General features: G+C 41.0%; 1 protein-coding gene across 1 annotated transcript; it reads right to left on the bottom strand.

Annotated features, from left to right (window-relative positions):
* Nucleotides 1-7349: 7349 nt before the first annotated feature.
* LOC139469103 (probable flavin-containing monoamine oxidase A) lies at nucleotides 7350-19853 on the bottom strand. Its single transcript, XM_071251232.1, has 11 exons — nucleotides 19634-19853; nucleotides 16953-17058; nucleotides 16244-16418; nucleotides 15363-15477; nucleotides 14992-15149; nucleotides 14321-14410; nucleotides 13736-13823; nucleotides 9685-9785; nucleotides 9184-9363; nucleotides 8380-8567; nucleotides 7350-8034 (listed from the first exon to the last, which is right to left on the bottom strand). Exons 1-11 carry the CDS (start codon nucleotides 19749-19751, stop codon nucleotides 7728-7730), a joined length of 1626 nt encoding a protein of 541 aa, XP_071107333.1. The 5' UTR covers nucleotides 19752-19853; the 3' UTR covers nucleotides 7350-7727.
* Between the last annotated feature and the right edge of the window lie 3242 nt (nucleotides 19854-23095).

Raw genomic sequence — 23095 nt, forward strand, 5'->3', positions numbered from 1 at the left:
TATTGACAATAAGAAAATGTTGTGTTTTTTTCAAATTTCCCGCGTCATAGAAGCAGTATCTGTTATCCAAGCTTGTCAACTGAAGTTGTACTAAACAGCCGAGTTCAATGTGTTTCCAGTGCCCACTTGCACAAAGCGATCTCACCGCTAAGACTGTCGTAAGCCTATGTTATGGTAGTACGGGAGTTACGATCATCTTAGCGCTAAGATCGCTTTCTTGGTGATATGTTGCTTTTTAGTTTGGGTAAAATTCGAGAGTCAGATTCACTCCATAAAACTTCACATAAACGACTGATCCACTACAAAAGTTATGGTTTTGTATGCAAGGTTTGACTCCAGTTAGCTAATTGTCCTTGGATCGTGTGACGGAATTTAAATACTGTCGGGCTTATTGGCAGTTCTAGCATATTTGATGAAACGTCCAAATACCATTTTCCTGCTATCTTGCATTTTTAGATGGAAGCTAACGGTTAAATATTACTTTTATTACACTACGAAAATTGCTCAGTTACCTACGGTAAATAGTAACTGCGGTGTAAATGTTATATTATTGAAATCAATAGCATAATATCGGGTGTGACCACCATTTGCTTTGATACAGGCGAGGCATTGGCGGCGCATTGAAGACTCGCATTAAAATTTCAAGAAAAAAATTAAAAAAACAAATGGCCCTAAAAGGATTCAATCAATCAGTTTATTCATATATAACAGTAAGGCCACAGGCCCAGAGTACAGAATACATGAAAGTGTGGAAGCGGTTAGGAATGTTACAAGGATTCATTTCTTAATAACATGGCATGATATATAAAGAGAGAGAGATTTTGTATAGCCGTTTTGCTCACATGTGAAATTAAAGAGATAAACTTGTATTTATTTGGATGTACATAGTATTTCTGTTCAATATATTTTTTCCTTAAATTATCATATTTACAACATACAAGTAGAAAATGAAATTCATCTTCGACAACATTTAAAGAACATTGTTTACATAATCTTAAACATTTGGGTATTTTGTTGTGCCTGCCAACTTCAACCATTAACATGTGTGAGCTGCATCTAAATTGTGTTAATGATATTCTGCATTTTCTTATATTTACATCAGTTAAATGTTTTTCTGCGCATATTTGCATTTTAAAATATCTATAATATTCGCATTTGCTAGAAACATCTACAGTAGATCTCCATGTTTGAAAGTACATGTCAAAAAGAGTCTGCCTTATTTTCGATATGAACATGGCATGATTCTCTAGGAAACATTGGTTTTCCCAGATGTAACCATACCCACATTTATACAGCAGACATTTAACATTGTATGCCCAATTTTGATCTCCATTCTTTTCATACAATAGCATCATATTATAACATTTTTTTGGCAATCTACTTACTGGCATTTTTAGTAATTTTAACCAGTATCTTATGATTTTTAAGTAGTGATATATATACAAGGGCATGCGACCATATTCACCATAAACCATTACGTTAGACGTACATTGTTAACACCAAGAAATCTTTTGCATGCGTATAAATGTACGGATTCAATTTCTTTAGCCCCTGCAAAACCCCATATTTCTGAACCATAGGAAAGAATAGGAGCTATTTTTGTGTCAAAGATTTTGAAGAAAGATTTATAAGCACACTCGCTAAAATGTTCAAACGTTTGTAAAATGCTCAATAGCATCTTTTTAGCTTGGATTGCTGCATTACATATATGTCGGTTCCATGATAATTTACTTGAAAATATTACACCAAGATATTTATATGAGGTTTCAGTTTGGAGTAATTGTCCCCGAAAGCACCACTTTTCTTTTTTTGACAGCGTATTTCCTTTGCTAAATACAACAATTTTTGTCTTATCTAGATTAACATTAAGTTTCCACGTATCACAGTACAATTCTAGCTGATTTATCAAAGTTTGTAAACCTTTTAAAGTACTCGAGAACATGATTATATCATCTGCAAATAGTAACATAAATATTTTTATAAGTTCAGGATGTAATTGTATACCATCATCATAATTTCTTTTGATTTGGGCTGCAAGCTCATTAATAAATAAAACAGAACAAAAAAGGGCTTAATACACATCCTTGGCGTACACCAGTATGACATATAAAAGAATCTGAATACATGCCGTTTTGTTGAACACATGATTTAACTTCCTTATAAATACCACATAACAATTTACCCATTTTATTACTGACACCATGTGAATTAAATAGATTCCATAACTTATCTCTACAGACTGAATCGAATGCTTTCGAAAAATCTACAAATATAGCATACAATTTTCCACGTTTACGTTGAATATACCTATCTATAAGAGCCTGGAGAATAAACATATTATCAGTGGTTGAGTAACCTTGTCGAAAACCTGCTTGCTCTTCCTCAATCTTATCAAGTGCTTCCGACCACAATACCAAGCGTTTATTAATAATGCTAAGAAATATCTTACTGAATATACTGGTAAGTGTAATCCCCCTATAATTTTCAACATCAGTCACTGAGCCTTTTTTGTGAATTGGAACGATAGTTCCAAGTGTCCAACCTTTTGGAAAGTAAGAGGTATCCATTATTGTATTGAATAATATTCCGTAAAAGGATTCCGTAGGACCCGCCTTCGTTTAGTATTAAAAGCTGAAATAGTATTTGCCCTATGTTTAATGTACATGTAACATGCTGTGTGTATAGAAGATAATTGATAACCAGTTATGTATGTATATATTATCATATTCATTGTAAATCTCCTCAGAAAATGGAATATCGCAAGGTTCGAATTTCCAACAATTTGCAATGGATAGATTAATATTAGATTTACAAAGTATTGATGTAGATTGTACTTTTGATGTTTGTATGAAAATCTATGGCAAGGCAACAAGTAGGTTTCCAGTGCAGAAGTGATGACCCTCTCCACGTGAACATGCTGGCTAACATAACATCGGAGATTACTGTTATATTACAGGTCTCATCTGGATTAGAGTTTATCATCAGAGGATAGATAGTACATGTGTACTTACGAGTCGTTACCTGATTAAGGAGATAGAGTTACACTGTCTTCAAAGATATCCCGGTGATGGGGCAATTTGACATACGTGTTGGAGGTAATTTGTAAAATATGTCAGTTTTTACATTCTGTCCTGTTCACATTAAATGGACTCCATATGTTCGAGGATCGTGTTCGTATACTACTCAACATAAGTTAAGGACCACCAGAATCTTTCATATTATCGTAGTTAATCTGTCATGCCCCTGCAGATTAACTATATTAGTATGAAAGATACGGGTGATCCTTAACATTTTTAGGGGTTCATTAGAAAATTACCTCTTGACAAAAATAAAAAAACCAAGACAACCTTATTTTTATTTTTATATTTAACATCTACATCTGTCAGCTTCAAAACATGGAAAACAACCTAAATATTTAATTCTTATTACAATGAACCAGACTGATAATTATGACGATTTCTAATAGTGCTGCTCAGTTCTTAATGTATGTTGATCTATTGGATCAATTGATCAAAGAGAGAGAAAGTGAGGGAGAGAGGAGGGAGAAGGTTGAACATGAGAGGAGAGAATGGGCGAAAGAGTGAGAGAGTAAAGAATAGAAGAGAAAGTGGGGAGAGAGAGTAGAGATTGGGGAGAGAGAGAGGGGAGAGAAAGAGAATAAAAGAGAAAGCGAGTGACAGAAGGGAGAGAGTAGAGGATGGTAGAGAGAGAAAGTAGAGAATGGGCGAGAGAAGGGAAGAGAGAGTAGAGAAAGGGAGATACGCTAGATAGAGAGACGAGACGAGATGAAAGATTTGAATGGGAAGAATGAGAGAGTATGCACGTATGAGAGAGAAGGGTGATAATCATAGGGAGAGGGAGAAGAGAGGGAGAGAGAATGTGTGCGAATACACATTGATGCAACTTCTCATCTGTACAATATGTACAAAGGCATAGTTTACCTACATAGTTTACCTTCATATGGCTGCTTCAGTGAATGCTCAGACATGTGTGTACATTATTCAGTTTCATCGTGAATAATAAACACACGATCACCGTTGTTTATGTCTGTTTATATACAGCTCACGTGTATATTTAGAACAGTGTTTACATATATATCATTTATAGAATATTTATTTATCTACATTGCGCGTAGCAGCTGTTATTCGTCACGACTCGTCTCACCCGAACAGCAAGTCCTAAAATCAATGCATAGACTAGACTTAGAGCGTAGTTTATTCAGCATGATTAAATGTGATTAAATAGGGTTTAACGCTAATGTCAGGAACACCGTATTGTGAAACAGTGTATCCGAGCAGGCAAAGAGGGGTCAATAGTGGCAGCCGCGTATGTGAATTCCCAATGGAGGAGGTGCCATCTTCACGAGGCAAGGGAGTTAACTGACTGTAAATGTCCAGTTTCCACCCTTGCCGAACTAGGCTTGAATTATGGATTATTTATTTTTTAATCAAGTTAACTTTCACAAGGAAAAATGTTTCCTGTAAAAAATCAAGGGGGGTGTTTGATGATGATAGTGTCCTACATTGTTTTTCACAACTAAATAACCCTATTTATACACATGGAAAACAGTCATTTCTTGAAACTGGGTGCAGACTAAGAGCCCCGGTACGCCATTCTTGTACTAGAGTCGGCATAACGAAGGACGGGTGATCAGGACCTGTCACTTAGTTGATTGTGTGTCATCGTACCCCGGCGGTGTGGGTCGTTCATCATGATATCAAACCACTGGTTTGCCTCCCCAGACGGTTATCTATAAGGCGTACTAGCTGACTACAGGAAAAACAACAAACCAACAAACGCCGGAACTTTTTTACAGCATCTTGAACCTTGCCGTGTGGCTTCGTTCGAAGATGGTTTCCCTAACCGGAATCACTGGTTGTTAGTATCTTTCGATAATAATGCCAAACATATGTTTGGGCATCTGATATCAGAACACTATTATTTTCTTGTGGTTTTTCCCATGTTTGGATTGCCCAAAATGTTTGGGATAAGTTATAATTTGTTTCGACCTTTAACAGACTCTTCAGAGACTCGTAGATAATTCTGTTCAAGGTTGGTCAGAAAGTGTTAGACCTCATTTTCTTCACATTATGCTTTCATTTAAGTTTGAGTTTGAGTTTGAGCCTGAGAAATGTTAAACGTTAAATGATATATTCCTTCTACGCGCGATTTGTAAGTTTAGAATTTCTTTACATTGTTTTATATTACAAGATATTAGGAAGAACAAAGACATACGAGGGCTGGCTGAAAAGTTCAAAACCTAAATGTGAAAGACCAGTACCAAGTCGATGGTTTTCATTTATTTCTCCACATAGTCCCCTTCCATGTTTCCACACTTTTGCCAGCGATGCTCCAAGGTCTGGATGCCGGTCAAGAAGAAATTTTCTTCAGCCACCCTAAAAAAGTCATTCACAGCGGAAGTCATTACGAGGAAAATGGCGACCGGCTGGTTGTCTGACGGGGCCAAATCAGGTGAATAAGGGCGATGGTCAATGAGTTCGAAGCCACAATCATGGATCGCTGACGTGGCAACCACCGATTTGTGAACAGGAACATTGTCGTGGTGGAACAGGACTCCTTTAGTGAGCATTACCCGTCGCTTAGCTTTGACTGAACTTTGGTTTCTGGTTGAAAGTGGTGAAACCAGGTCTCATCCATGGTTACAAATCGGGCCAAAAAGATCATCGGGATCTGCTTCAAAACGGCATAAATTGTCACGGGACGTCAGGAATCTGACACGTTTCTGATCCGCTGTCAAGAGCTTTGGCACCCATCTTGCAGAAACCTTTGTCATTCCCAACTCGTTGGTGATAATGTGCTCAACCCTCTCATTAGAGATCAGCCATCACCATGTCATGCACCCGGGTAATGTTTTCCGGAATGGTTGCTGTTGAAGGCCTTCCTGGACGCGGGTCATCGTTAAGGCTCTCTCTGCCAAGGCTCTCTGAATTCCGCAGCCCACTTCTTTAGAGTGGAAAAGGAAGGGGCATCATTCCCTAAAGTAGAGACCCTGTCAGCATGTATCTGTGTTGGAGTTAGCCCTTTCAGTTGCAGGTTCTTGATGACTGACCTATGGCCAGTTTGTCCATTTCTGATGATTTCAATGGGTAGGTTCATAAGATGGTACAAAGACAGTAATAACACTATAGTTGCAGTTCTTATTCATTAAATGATTGTACTTGTTGGTGGCAAAAGTTTGTTTCAATCCGATTGAGATATCCCACTTAGGCTTAGAACATTTCAGCCAGCCCTCGTAGTCTATTCAAATATTAATATATTCTATGTACATTGTAAATCTGAGTCCACTGAAGACGAGATTCATGTTCTGTTAATCTGCGATGCCTTTGCTTCCCAAAGAAAGAAATATTTGCCACATTTAGAAAATACATCCGTACGTCAACAAGTAATGTACAATTTACTTAACTCAAATGGTGTAAATACATTTAAGTCTGTTATCTTTATCACACACATTTTCTTTATGATGTATAAGCGTTGTTAATTAAGCAAATGTCATGTCAGATACGTGACTACAACTGTGTTGTGTTCATTCAATTGTGCTCGGACCGCCTCCGCGTCTGCCCGGAGAGCGGAAGGTCCGGGGTTCGATCCCTGACCGCGTTATACTAAAAGACGTTAAAAGATGATACTGCGGCATGGTATCTCAATGAGCTAGCACTATAAATCGGCATCAGTCCGGACGAGTACAAGCAGCCACGCACAGACATACATGCATGCACGTCGCTATATAAGTGCAATAATCTTGCACGCGACGTTAAACCCCATTTCACCTCACCTCAATTGTGCTAAAGACTGAAATACTGAATAAACACGTCAGATTCTCAGGATGGTGAACGCCATGACTGCCAGATTGATGGTTGCAGTTGCATCAAATCAAACGTAATATCAAAACATATACACAAACACAAGTATTCCGACTCTAATTATATGCTTACAACTCAAATGTTGATTGTTTGTTCGTCGGAGTCGATGCCTACCTTTTTCAATTACGACGATATTTCATGATAGCAAACACATATATGATCATATAGATAAAACCTTATTTTTAAAACTTTGTTTACGGATCCGTCAAAATTCAAATCAGCATCATACATACGTCGGCAGTAAAAATTGCTTTGATAATGAAATATAAAAATATTCGACAGGAATGCTGAAATGAAACTGTTTCAGTGCATTTGGTAATACTTGAAAGCACAATACTACAGTTTGGTGTTAAATCCAAGTTACTACCTAAAAGACTAGAACCAATTTGACCAGTCTGGGTTATTTTTATTTCCACCTTTCGACTCAAACGCTGTAAAATAAAACATCTGACCGAAACAACAATTTTTTAAATGGGTAAGTGAGTTAACATCCTCGATTCTTCAGGTTATTATATTTCAATTATATACTTGTATTGATAAAGACGAATCGTTTCGAAAATAACGCAACCTCCTCAATCTCTCTTAGCACATAAAGTTCCGTTGCTCTTAAGTGTAACTTTTGTACGGCTGTATCAAGCGACATGTTATTTGAAATCCGACTGAAAAAAAGTCAGCTATGGTATCGAAGAGGTCCAGGGTATTTATCATAGAATGGAGATATAATACCCTGGACAAACGAGGCTAGTAAGGCGCTTTGTTAAGTAGGTGATCTGCGTAGAAAAGTCTTTGTTTCAGTTAGATTGTTGACATATTATTTCGAACTGCCTCATATATTTCTACAAACACCTAGTTTTTAGTAGAAACGCTTTGGAATAAATGTTGTAGTCTGTCACGATTGCCTATGGCAAACAAGATGGTGATAAGTGAACCGAGTCCAATTGTCAGTGTCACCCAACTCGGCGCCTTGGCTTTCCGTCTCACAGATTTCTTCTGGCGTGTTTGATTGGTGGTTAGAATGGCAAGGTCGTCTGGCGTCACAACTTCCGGTTTGATTATCCTTAGAACTTCCGTCGCTGCTCTCAACCCCGCCTGAACAGCGCCGTCCATAGAGCCAATCCAAACAGTAGCGGTCTCCGTCCCTGCGAAATGGACCCTGAAAGAAAAAACATTTTGGGAGGGGTAGAATGTTATAGAAATGAATATCAATTTTTCAAATGCATGGTATTGACTCTAGCAGCTCCAAACATAAACAAATCCAGTTTGACAGAACTGAACAGCTTGTAAGCATCCTGCTCTTCGCGCTTAACCAACTGACCCACACAATATCATAACAAAATAAAATTTAAAAAATTACATACACAAATACATTCATATTTTCATGTTATTATGGATCTATCAAGTTTCCGGTCTTCTGCCCATCGAACCAAAGCTTCTAACACTAGGCTATATACCCCAAGCAGTCACGCCATTAACTGTGTAAACTAGGTTAACAACTCACTTGCCGAAAGGCTGACGTAGTGCCTTGTTGTAGTACATCATCGCTCCAGGGTTGGCGACGCACAGAGGACCCCCGTCGGTATAGGACTCCTGATTCCAATCCCTTTCCGCGTAGTCCACGTAGCCAAAGACGTCGGGCCCGAAGAATCGGGAAAGGGATTCAAGGACCCCGCGTTTCCTCTCCTCCAGCTGCCATGATGCAAAAGGGTGAGTGAGTGAAAATACCTTTAACCATATTCCAGCAATATTACGGGGACACCGGAAATGGACATTGTATCCATTGACAATTGACCTACAGTTCAACAAAGGAGCTCACATGCCAACGTTCAGTTGATGCTTAGACAATGGTAACTTCGGTAAAGGTAACTTTAAGTAATCATAGGGACATCGTAACACTCATATGTGCACACGAATAATCAGGTGAGACGAAAAACAACATCCATTGATACAAATGTCGACATGTGACATTCTCAAATGAAATACTGAATATTAATCGGGTCATGGAATAGAGTATACTATTCTTTGTTGCCAGCAATATTTCAGCAATATTCCAGCTATATGATAGCAGTCTTTAAATAATCTGGACCAGACAAACCCGTGATTGATATTATGAACAACATCCCACGCCGTCGGGGTACGATGACACGCAACCAACCAAGGGACCCAGCCAGCCACCCGACCCATGCAGTCTTACGACAAGCATAGGTTCCTGGGGACCAGTTCTAACCCGAATCATAACTTATAATCCTTCAATGTTGCTATTCACTCAGAACCAATCATGTAGATTTAGCGCGTGTAATCTGACCTGCAGTTGACCCCACTGAACTGCTTGATGACCGCCGATAAAGGCGACGATAGCGGGGTTGTCGTCAGCGGAAGTCGCGTCACAGGCGAAGCAGAGAGGACCGGAGTCGCACCTGGACACTGTACTTTGCCCTCCACTGGACAGAATCTCACCCGACCACCCCCGGTCTCGCCAGAACGACTGGAATACGGAGCGACCATTAGCATCTATAATTGTGTCCCAGCATCGTGTATATAGTTAGTTCTAAACAATTCATCCTTGAATCAAGCTCGTACTTCATGAAAATGTCACAGGCATAAAACGATGGATTCCATTAACTATACTTACTTTGTACAATTGTTCACCCGAGTCCCCCGTCATTTGTACACGATATCATACAAGATTTGTATTTAACTATCCTTGATCTTTAATGATAAATTTCTCTTTACACGTGCAGAACATATAACTGTCCTATTTAGATTTAGATTATTTGTGAGTGCACCCTTCTCCCCTCATACATACCTCTTTGAAGGTGAGAAGAACTGTGATCCTGTTGCTGAGCGGAGCCCGGCTTATGTAGTCTCGCTTGCATATTGGCAGATTGGGCTCGAAGTGAACCTTGCCTGTAACAGAGGAGAGGTGAAACAAATACAGCCTCAGCTGGGACAAGAGGAATCAGACATTGACTTTGTATGTACTTGAGAGTGATCTCATGTGAATTTATATGTCTGCGAGGCAAAGCCAAAGAAATCTAAGACGTCAGGTAAGCATGACAAAGATAGACAGACAGAAAAAGCATAGGTATCTTCCATACAAAGTATGATACAAGGTACAGATGGTACAGATAGTATTGGTGATATAAGGCACAGATGGTATTGGTGATACAAGGTACAGATGGTATTGGTGATACAAGGTACAGATGGTAATGGTATTGGTGATACAAGGTACAGATGGTATTGGTGATACAAGGTACAGATGGTATTGGTGATACAAGGTACATATGGTATTGATGATACAAGGTACAGATGGTATTGGTGATATAAGGTACAGATGGTATTGTGATACAAGGTACAGATGGTATTGGTGATACAAGGTACAGATGGTATTGGTGATACAAGGTACAGATGGTATTGGTGATACAAGGTACATATGGTATTGATGATACAAGGTACAGATGGTATTGGTGATATAAGGTACAGATGGTATTGGTGATATAAGGTACAGATGGTAATGGTATTGGTGATACAAGGTACAGATGGTATTGGTGATACAAGGTACATATGGTATTGGTGATACAAGGTACATATGGTATTGATGATACAAGGTACAGATGGTAATGGTATTGGTGATACAAGGTACAGATGGTATTGTTGATACAAGGTACAGATGGTATTGGTGATATAAGGTACAGATGGTATTGATGATACAAGGTGCAGATGGTAATGGTGATACAAGGTACATATGGTATTGGTGATACAAGGTACAGATGGTAATGGTATTGGTGATACAAGGTACAGATGGTATTGATGATACAAGGTGCAGATGGTATTGGTGATACAAGGTACATATGGTATTGGTGATACAAGGTACAGATGGTAATGGTATTGGTGATACAAGGTACAGATGGTATTGGTGATACAAGGTACATATGGTATTGATGATACAAGGTACAGATGGTATTGGTGATATAAGGTACAGATGGTATTGGTGATACAAGGTACAGATGGTATTGGTGATACAAGGTACAGATGGTAATGGTGATACAAGGTACAGATGGTAATGGTGATACAAGGTACAGATGGTATTGGTGATACAAGGTACATATGGTATTGATGATACAAGGTACAGATGGTATTGGAGATACAAGGTACAGATGGTAATGGTATTGGTGATACAAGGTACAGATGGTATTGGTGATACAAGGTACAGATGGTATTGGTGATACAAGGTACAGATGGTATTGGTGATACAAGGTACAGATGGTATTGGTGATACAAGGTACAGATGGTATTGGTGACACATGGTGAAGGTAGTACTGACGATAAAGGTTAAATATGATATTGTTGAAACACAGCTACACTGTGTAGCCGAGTTCACCACTGTTTGTCTGTTTCAACAGACAGTCCAGCCTGAACAGCCTAAGGATGGTGTGGTGATACCGGTACCGTAAAGATGATACTAAGGATGGTGTGGTGATACCGGTAGAGTAAAGATGATACTAAGGATGGTGTGGTGATACCGTAAAGATAATACTAAGGATGGTGTGGTGATACCGGTACCGTAAAGATGATACTAAGGATGGTGTGGTGATACCGTAAAGATGATACTAAGGATGGTGTGGTGATACCGGTACCGTAAAGATGATACTAAGGATGGTGTGGTGATACCGTAAAGATGATACTAAGGATGGTGTGGTCATTCCGTAAAGATGATACTAAGGATGGTGTGGTGATACCGTAAAGATGATACTAAGGATGGTGTGGTGATACCGTAAAGATGATACTAAGGATGGTGTGGTGATACCGGTACCGTATAGATGATACTAAGTATGGTGTGGTGATACCGTAAAGATGATACTAAGGATGGTGTGGTGATACCGATACCGTAAAGATGATACTAAGGATGGTGTGGTGATACCGTAAAGATGATACTAAGGATGGTGTGGTGATACCGTAAAGATGATACTAAGTATGGTGTGGTGATACCGTAAAGATGATACTAAGTATGGTGTGGTGATACCGTAAAGATGATACTAAGGATGGTGTGGTGATACCGTAAAGATGATACTAAGGATGGTGTGGTGATACCGGTACCGTAAAGATGATACTAAGGATGGTGTGGTGATACCGGTACAGTAAAGATGATACTAAGGATGGTGTGGTGATACCGTAAAGATGATACTAAGGATGGTGTGGTGATACCGGTACCGTAAAGATGATACTAAGGATGGTGTGGTGATACCGTAAAGATGATACTAAGGATGGTGTGGTGATACCGGTACCGTAAAGATGATACTAAGGATGGTGTGGTGATACCGTAAAGATGATACTAAGGATGGTGTGGTCATTCCGTAAAGATGATACTAAGGATGGTGTGGTGATACCGTAAAGATGATACTAAGGATGGTGTGGTGATACCGGTACCGTAAAGATGATACTAAGGATGGTGTGGTGATTCCGTAAAGATGATACTAAGGATGGTGTGGTGATACCGTAAAGATGATACTAAGGATGGTGTGGTGATACCGGTACCGTATAGATGATACTAAGTATGGTGTGGTGATACCGTAAAGATGATACTAAGGATGGTGTGGTGATACCGATACCGTAAAGATGATACTAAGTATGGTGTGGTGATACCGTAAAGATGATACTAAGGATGGTGTGGTGATACCGTAAAGATGATACTAAGTATGGTGTGGTGATACCGTAAAGATGATACTAAGTATGGTGTGGTGATACCGTAAAGATGATACTAAGGATGGTGTGGTGATACCGTAAAGATGATACTAAGGATGGTGTGGTGATACCGGTACCGTAAAGATGATACTAAGGATGGTGTGGTGATACCGTAAAGATGATACTAAGGATGGTGTGGTCATTCCGTAAAGATGATACTAAGGATGGTGTGGTGATACCGTAAAAATGATACTAAGGATGGTGTGGTGATACCGTAAAGATGATACTAAGGATGGTGTGGTGATACCGGTACCGTAAAGATGATACTAAGGATGGTGTGGTGATTCCTTAAAGATGATACTAAGGATGGTGTGGTGATACCGTAAAGATGATACTAAGGATGGTGTGGTGATACCGGTACCGTATAGATGATACTAAGGATGGTGTGGTGATACCGTAAAGATGATACTAAGGATGGTGTGGTGATACCGATACCGTAAAGATGATACTAAGGATGGTGTGGTGATACCGTAAAGATGATACTAAGGATGGTGTGGTGATACCGTAAAGATGATACTAAGTATGGTGTGGTGATACCGTAAAGATGATACTAAGTATGGTGTGGTGATACCGTAAAGATGATACTAAGGATGGTGTGGTGATACCGTAAAGATGGTACTAAGGATGGTGTGGTGATACCGGTACCGTATAGATGATACTAAGGATGGTGTGGTGATACCGTAAAGATGATACTAAGGATGGTGTGGTGATACCGTAAAGATGATACTAAGGATGGTGTGGTGATACCGTAAAGATGATACTAAGGATTGTGTGGTGATACCGGTACCGTAAAGATGATACTAAGGATGGTGTGGTGATACCGTAAAGATGATACTAAGGATGGTGTGGTGATACCGTAAAGATGATACTAAGGATGGTGTGGTGATACCGGTACCGTATAGATGATACTAAGGATGGTGTGGTGATACCGTAAAGATGATACTAAGGATGGTGTGGTGATACCGTAAAGATGATACTAAGGATGGTGTGGTGATACCGGTACAGTAAAGATGATACTAAGGATGGTGTGGTGATACCGGTACAGTAAAGATGATACTAAGGATGGTGTGGTGATACCATAAAGATGGCAAGACATTGTTGACAAGGATTCTCACTGAGTAAGTTAGGCGGGATGGTGACGATAGCCCGTTTACACTTGAATGTTGTGCCGTGTGTTGTTGTGATGACCACTCCCTCAGACTCCTGAAACATCGGTAATGATAACAGAGGTGAAGTGAGGTGAAATTGGGTTTAACGTCGCGTTCAAGAATATTGCACTTATATAGCGACGTGCATGCACGTGTGTCTGTTTGTGTGGCTGCTTGTACTAGTCCGGACTGATGCCGATTTATAGTGCTAGCTCTCTGAGATATAATGCGACAGTTTAACATAAATAACCAACTCAGACACAGTTTGCTGACTCCGTCCTTCTTTTAGCCCCTTAATGGCGAGCGCCAGACAGGGTAACAACACGTACCATCTTTCAACGTCTTTTGGTATGACGCGGCCGGGGATCAACCCCGGACCTTCCGCTCTCCGGGCGGACGCTCTACCACTAGACCACGGAGGCGGTCCAATGATAACAGAACACACAATAGAATGTACACATACTTTCATTCTACAAGTCCACGAACTAGTTTTGGTGCATTCATTTCATCGTAAATGTATTCAAGATGTAAAAAGACACTCCAGTTGTTTACCTGCTTGATGTTGGACACTGGCTGTTTCAACATGACACTGTTGTCTCCTATTGCTTCGACCAACTTCTCACATATTTGTTGAGCTCCTCCCTGAAACGCAGAAATGATAGACAATGTACAAAGGTAACGTGAAAAGTAATTTTACGCCGCTTTATTGTCGCAATATCAGGGCGGGGAACACCAGAAATGGGCTTTACACAATGTACGTCATCTTCCCGAGGCAAGAGAGTTAACTGATTTTAAAAATCCAGTTGACTCTCTTGCCTCGGGAAGATGCATGTACCCATGAGGGGAATCGAACCCGGTCCATCGGCGTGACTAATGAACGCTGTCGCCACAATGCTACACCGCGGTCCCTGTTGAGTGGTAGAAGGTAGATATACCGATACGGTGTGTGTACAACGAAAGAATCATCAACATCTTGTTGAAACACATATTATTGGCAAAAAAAACAATAGGATTGGACAAAAGCTATCCACGCTATGAGATTTCCTTTTTGGCTTATCATTACACTCACACGTTTGCTTTATAACATTATATCAAAGATGTGCATCTGTTTCAAATACTGGTTTCGAATATACATTTGTACATTAATTGCTTGTTAATTCAATCGAAACAAGAATAGCGTCGTTACAGATACTTCTGCGGCCACACATAACATCTCTTTTCACCTTAATCTTCAGCTCCTGTCCCGAATCCTCTGTTTTCTGCACGAGGTTGTCAAGGCCATCTGCGGAATTGACGTACATTAGGAAGAACAGAAGCGACACCTGGGACGCCTCCACTCCCAGAATGCACCGCACAACAGCGTCGATAGCATCAGCGGATCCTGTTGCACAGACATTACAAGGATGATACCGGGATACGATAACGTATGTGACGATGTTGATGTGTCACCCTCGATTATCCATATTAGAATGATAGTACTTGGCGACGATTCGGTGTAGATCCTTGAAACGGTATAAGGTTCTTTACGGAGACGTTGCCTTTGCAGTAAATAGAGAAGTTGTAAACCATAACTTGTGTCTACTTTGTAACCCACCTGCTGTCCAGAGAGTGTTCTGTTTGAAGGTTTCTAGCGTCATGGAGTCCCACTTCCGGGCCTTGTTGCACGAGAACGGGTCGTCTGCTGGTACCTGGCGTCTCATGGCATCTATCTGAAAAAGTAACGAAAATCCCTTACACTTGTACATAGATTGTTACTTGGTGAAGGACACGAGGATTGAACGTCAACGTGTTGAGAACCAGAAGCGTCTTGTATATGATCCAATCTTAATGATTTTACGTTACCACTTGGGCTTTCAACTTCTGTCCACAAAGTATATACTTTGCTTTCAAAATAATATTCTGCATCTACATGAAACGATTAATCTGATACAATAATGTTCAAACCTTCTGACTGAGATCTCGACGGTGGAGTTTTCACAGATAGTAATTGAACACTGTTGTATCGAACTCGAAGGTACAAAATTTGACTTATCCTAGTGTTCGGCATTCCTATCATCTTGAAAATGTGGCGTGTTCAGTCAAACGACACAGTCGAGAATTCGACATAATGATGACTACTAATTGTCAGATTGTCGTTATCCAGTAGGCCACTGCCGACTTTTGAAAAAACACGTAGGGACACACCTTTAAGTATTCTGGGGTGAGGTGAGGGGGTGTGGGCGAGGGCTGGGAGTTTCGTCAGGGACAGAATATTTCCTTCGTTTCTGCTACAATTTTTATCTCGAAAGCAACAGCCAAACGCATGGCTGTTTCACGAACATTTGTTTTGGTAAAGACTGAGACAAAAATATTTTTAAGTATTTTCGGGAAAGAAACATTATTTTTAACAAAATCACATAATTGAGGTCTGCAAAGGTGAAATAAAAAGCACCTCAACCGCCAGCTTGTACCGCAACCGTACCGAATTGACCTTACCTTGTTGATGAACCTTCTTAGGTCCAGCAGTTCCAGGTAGGACAGGGTGGGTAGGGTGGAGGTGTAGGTGCGGATGCTGTGGTCATCCAACTGGACAAACTTGCTGCCCTCACTGTACTGGGGGTACGTCTCCAACTCCAGCTCCGACAGCAACGACATGACATGGGTCTGGCATCTGGGGACAGTGGTACTGACTTAGAACAATGCCGGGACCGAAAAGACTCCAAGTGCCCCCTTGATCGTCGTAAGGGCTGTCGCGTGAGGATTGGGTGTATGTCGTTATGACAACGTGTGGCATTGGTCATGCTGTGGATCGTTGATCATACTATCAACCATTTACCCCAATCTCATTTAAATCAGATCTGAGTTCTCGCTGCCGCTTTGTTTAGCGATAGCGAGAACTAAAATCTGATTTTAATGAGATTGCCATTTACTCCTAGATAAGGGTTTTCTCATTTTGAGAACCTTATAGTCCATTACATTCGATCATTTACAAGCTGCTCATCTTCCCGTGGCAAGAGTGTCCACAAGCCTATATCAAAGCTTAGGCTAGTGTACACTAGTGAACAAGATGCAAGCTGCCGTGCTATAACTATCCAACCTGCCCACCCGGCCTCACCCGTCCACCCATTTTCACCCGCCCATCTGGTCTCTTCTGTTCACAAAGTCTCACCCGCCAAACCAGTCTCTACTGTTCACCCAGTCTCACCTGCCCACCCACTGTGACCCAAGGTCCCAGACATCTGTTCCTTCAGTCCCATCGGTCCCAGCAACTGTCTTCAGGGGAACACTGTACGTGCGCCCGCCAACTCGATCTGCAAATACACACGTGGACAAACGTAACACAGTAAATTACGGTTATAACGAACTCAGCGTTATAACCGTTGTCTGTTATAAGCATATATACAGCAAATGGACGGGACAAAAAAAGAGTTCGTTACATCCGTCAGTTCGTTATAAACGTGTTCGTTATAAACGTTGTTTACTTATGTAGTTCTTTCCGGCTCGTTCAGTTCGGTGAGTGTATATACATGAGCAAAGATTCAGGCCATCGGAGCATGATGTCACGCAATCAGCAATAATGCACAGACGTTGACCTGAGGAGATCTTTATAAGCACCCACACTTTAGTATTGTCTTCTGAAAGTCGTAGCTCTAAGATCGGGGGGGGGGGGGGGGGGGGGGGGGGGTGTCGGGTAGCCTAGTGGTTAAAGCGCTCGCTCGTCACGCTGAAGAACCGGGTTCGATTCCCGACATGGGTACAATGTGTGAAGCTCATTTCTGGTGTCCCCCGCCGTGATATTGCTGGAATATTGCTAAAAGCGGCGTAAAACCATACTCACTCACTCAATGAAGCTCACCTACTGAGAAGGAGTGAATAGCAAGATGCCGAACTTGCGATGAGATAAACTACTCGTCTCCAGCAACTAGTACCACAACATTCACATCAAATATGAAAAATTGACCATTTGTAAATTTTAGTTTTACTGGACAAGACTGGCGTTCCGACGTGTTGGGTTATCACTGCTCCATACCTCCTTTGCACAGACTGAATAAGGACGGATTCTGTCCTGTGGAATTCTCCTCCACTCGTCCTGCAATGCGTTGGACAGTGTCTGTGGCGTATGTTGATGTTGACGTACACGTCTGTCGAGTTCGTCCCACAGATGCTCTATCGGGTTCAGATGCAGAGATCTGGAAAGCCATGTCTTCTCGGGGTTGGAGAAGAAATCGTGATTCATCACTGAACCATGAACTCGAATTCATACATGTACGGTGTTGCTCCATCGCATACTTTGTCGTCGGTACAAACGTCACAGTACAAGGACAAATACCGGTCTTCTGGCTCTAAGTCCCACCTCTCGCAAACGATTCCTGAGTGTTTGTTCCGATACCCTCTTCCAACCAGGCATAATCCTGCAGTCTCGGTGTCAGTAGCATGTCGATGACGTACGCAGGTGAAAGAACCTTATGTAGCGATCTTGTGCAGACGTGGAGACTTCTCGAACGATCTTGGGCCGAATTGAGGCGGGGTATAGCGATCCCATAGACGAGATATGGTGCTCTGGTGCACGTTGAAATGCAACTGCAGCCTGGGACTCTCCAGCTTCAAGACGTCCTATGGCGTCCTTCTGCTTTAAATTTCCTTTCCATAACATTTTCCTGCAGTCTTATGCTGTATAAAGCTACCAAAGTTACCGCTACCAACCCCACCTCCTCTACCCTATCCCAACCTACATTTAATCACACACTACATAAAATTGGTCGGGCCTCTTGACACGACCGATCAGTGTCGTCTCAGGTGAAGTGGGATTCTTGAACAGACCTATATATATATATATATATATCTTAAGGTGGAACATGTGTTTATCTATAAATCCAAATGCAGTGCACAAGTGGGAAGTGTCATCAACAGGTGCATTGTGTTGCCTCAACAGAATACAGAATAACGGCTACGTTATTGCGGTTGCCTGAGAAATAGCGTGGGTAGGTTTATGTCTACGTTGGTATGCGGAAGATCAACAGATTGAACCTCTCATGATCAGGGTATTAGGTGTGTGTTGAAACACAGATAACACGCTACTTCTCTGTTTACTAATTCCCTTTACATGCCTGGTAATGTTATTTTTAATAGTCTTTTTTATATAAATCAGCAAGGCTGTGAAACTGTTCAGTATGGGAATTCATTTTTTGAATTTCATCTCTGCTGATTCAGGAAATATAACAAAAAAGTTATACACTAAACAATGGTTATAACGAACTCGAAGGGACAACTAATTTTAGTTCGTAATAACCGCAGTTGTGTTATAAGCATATATACAGCATTTATACAACAAATAATCAGGACTAAAAAATAAGTTCGTTTTATCGGTCACTTCGATATAAACGTAGTTTACTGTATATGCCTGTCCATGTTGTAATAGCTAACATCTAGTCTCTGAAATGAACATATTTGACACTATGTCAGATAAATACAGTTGGTAATTATAGTTATGAAAAAGGAGCCCTCTTCATTTTCAGATACTGCAGTAATCTAGACTTGACAAATATCATAGACTTGCATGGGCTGTTTTGGATATATTTGTTTCAAGGTCCGTGTGTGTGGTCGTTGGTGTGTGTGTGTGTGTGTGTGTGTGTGTGTGTGTGTGTGTGTGTGTGTGAGTGTGTCTGTGCGGGGGAGGGGTGGGCCTATTTTTCAAACACATTACATGTTATCTGCACCCTGGCATAGTATTTGCACCCAAACCCCTTTTTTTCAAAATCCTCGACCCGCCTTTGTATGCTGAGATATTATGGGAGACATATATGTTCAAATTACTACTGTAACTTATTTACTTACTCTGTACACGTTTATGTATGAAACATGATGAATTAAAACCAAGAATCTCACCTTTCGCCTCTATCACCAGCACACGAATGTTCGGCTCTTTTTTCTTCAACCTATGGGCTGCAGTCAAACCAGATATCCCAGCGCCAACAATAATGGCGTCGAAAAGATCAGAACTCATGTCGATAATACTGTTTCTTATTCATTTCCTGTCGTTATGAATAAACACAGCCAGTGAATCGCTGGATGTATGACAAGGATATATTTCACGAGCAAAGTCCGCTTCAGCTCTCTCCATCGCCATAATCATGTTTTATCTCTAGTCACATGACCGAGATCGTCTGCTGCAAACGTGAAGATTCGCTCGTTTTTACGCTATCACGGGAATAGGGCTACAAGATACGAGAGGTACTTGGGCTGTGGTTCGTTTTTATCTAAGGCTGCTGTTATAAACAATGACGTGGGTTTTTAATAGTAATGGTCAGGTTGTGATCTACCGTGGAACGTGGGCACGTTTGTTGAACTATTTGCTTAAAGGGGCGTTGTGCTACTCAATATAACATTCTGTGGCAATGAGACCAAGAAACGGACATAACTTTCTCAACGCAGTCATGGCCAGATATATGTCGGTGTTGGTAGCAGGTCAAGCAATTTATAACTTGTTTAACGCTTGAGTGTGACTAGCCTTGTGGCTAAAACGAGGGGTCATCATGTAGAACCTGGGACTATTCCCCAAAAGAGTGTAATTCAGGGGTGCAACTTGGCTAATTTTAACTGTAAATTTAACTAAATTTACAAGGGTTCACGAGGGGGGCATGCTCCCCTGGAAATGTTTTAACATTCGATGCTCTTAAACGCTATTTCCTGCATTTTGGGACCGTTTATGTTAGATTTTATTTGTAACAAATATTGGTAATTTATTTGTTATAATGACAAAGAAATTTAAACAATCATTAAAACGAATCGATATTACTTTTGTGTGTTTTTTACATTTTCATTCGTGTGCGTCAAGATTCCGATTTTCAAGTTAGACAATAAATATCATTGTCGATGTGGGCTTTACACTTCGCACTCAAAGTTCAATTGAGCACGGATCTTACACATGACGTACTTCAACAATGTCGGCAGCTCAAGCCAGGGTATGATCAGTGGGTGGATGAAAGACATGACCTTGCAGATTGACCGGTACTCACGCTATCGACCACTAATTTGCGTAATCGAAAATGACCGACACGTGACAATACCTGATACCCCCGTCCTTATAGACATGCACAGACATTCGCCCTGATAATGTTTCTACTGTTGTCAGCACCGTGCACGTTGGTTCCACCAAAGCGGTGAACGTCTACGACCCGCATCAATCGGGCTTGCCTCTCACATCAATCTGAAACGCCCTGACATACTAGTAACTGAACATTGTTCCGATTGTTCAAAGTGGCGTTAAACCTGACTAGCTACTGCAGATGACGTCTGGTTTGGTTTGGTTTGTTATTTTACGCCACACTCAGCAATATTCCAGCTGTATTACGGCGGTCTGTAAATAATCGAGTCTGGCCCAGACAATCCAGAGATTTACATCATGAACATCGATCCACGCAATCGGAATAGATGACAGGCATCAACCAAGTCAGCGAGCCTGACCACCCGATCCCGTTTGTCGCCTTTTACAGATGACGTCTGGCGGTGCGAACGTTGAATGTCATTCTCTCTCTTGACACCAAGAGATATGCTGAAGAGGCTTATTTAAAATATAGTCATGTGATAATGAGTTGACGTGAGTATCAACCCTCAATCATTACTGGTTATCGTCAACTCGTTATCTCCACGCAGGCACAGTTACTCACGGGAAACTCACAGGGGTCAAGGTCGTGGAGATGCCTTTTCATCGTGACACATACATCACCGATTTATAGGCTGATTATTACTCAACAAACCGCCGCTGTTCAATGAACCAACCAATCAAAAACAGACTATCACATGAAGTATGAATGTTGAATCATAGATCAGCTATCACAAACTGCCTCGCTCCTTTGGGACCTGTTACAAAGCTAGACGGTCTCCTTGGTGTTGTGGTAGAGCGTCTGCCCGGCGAACGGAAGGTCGGAGGTCATGAATAACGTTATCATAATGTCCGCTGTGGCGGTCATATTGAAAAGCAGACTTGATCAGATTCGAACGACTTGAACAAATTCAGGAGTTATCATTGGTGGGAACAAGTAAGTGAAGTTTTAACTTCATTGGGCAAGTGATTTCTGAGATATTTATGAGGTATGACTCGGGATTTCATATATTTTCCAATATGAATCCAATCAATATGCCTTCAACAACATTAGTACTAATGGCCCTTCATGCCAGGTGAGCTAAAAATGTAATCCCCTTCACTTTTAAAAATCCACCATCTGCATCAGCATAACTTTCAGCAAACATGTAATGTAGACAACCAGGGTTGTTTCTCCAACACTGAGGAGACAAGCAGTCAAATAACTGAACCCTGTCTAAAGTGGCCTTAATCCAAACTCACTCACTCTTCACCAATAAACTATGTACTGACAAGTCTGCATATCTATGGATTGTAGTTGCTCGCAACTTTCCCCAATTGCTGCTTCCGACAAGGCTATGTTTTAATTGCAATACTTCAATGACGTGGGTCTAAAATGGAAAGTCATCCAATGATGCCAGTTTAGCAAAACGGTCATGGGGTGAGTGAGTGAGTATGGTTTTACGCCGCTTTTAGCAATATTCCAGCAATATCACGGCAGGGGACACCAGAAATGGGCTTCACACATTGTACCCATGTCGGGAATTTCGAACCCGGGTCTCCGGTGTGACAGAACGCTTTAACCCCGAGGCTACCCGATCGCCCCCAAAACGGTCATTGATTTCACAGGTGAGATCATGCCTTTGCCTGTTTTGCTTAACACCAAGGGGAAAACACTGTATGTCCCTGAAAAATACTGTATGTCCCTAATGTTGCTGGGAAATACTGTATGTTTCTAGATAAAGCAGCTAGTGTGCCTTTCATTTCCTCAATGAGGGGCGGTCGGGTAGCCTAGTGGTTAAAGCGCTCGCTCGTCACGCTGAAGACCTGGGTTCGATTCCCGACATGGGTACAATGTGTGAAGCCCATTTGTGGTGTCCCCCGCCGTGATATTGCTGGAATATTGCTAAAAGCGGCGTAAAACCATACTCACTCACTCACTCAATGAGGTGTTTGCTCTTGTCAATCATTATTCAAGTTCATAGCAGGTCTGGTTTAACTGTGGAAATGTTGGACCTGCACGACCTCACACAATCTCATTAAAATCAGATCTTAATTCTTTGTTTAGCGGCAGCGAGAACTTAGATCTGATTTTAATGAGATTGAACCTCAGACAATATTGGTCCAACACAAGTGATCTGAATATTTCAAACACATTAGATATGCTATATAACGTCTGCCACTGTATTTTTCAATATGAAAGTGTGGTCTTATCAAAAAGCATTTTATTCCATTAAACTAGACAGTGATATGTGACATAGTTCACT

The sequence above is a fragment of the Haliotis cracherodii genome, unplaced genomic scaffold (genome assembly GCF_022045235.1).
Source record: "Haliotis cracherodii isolate W230 unplaced genomic scaffold, xgHalCrac1.p SCAF_2, whole genome shotgun sequence".
In the NCBI taxonomy this organism is placed as follows: domain Eukaryota; kingdom Metazoa; phylum Mollusca; class Gastropoda; order Lepetellida; family Haliotidae; genus Haliotis; species Haliotis cracherodii.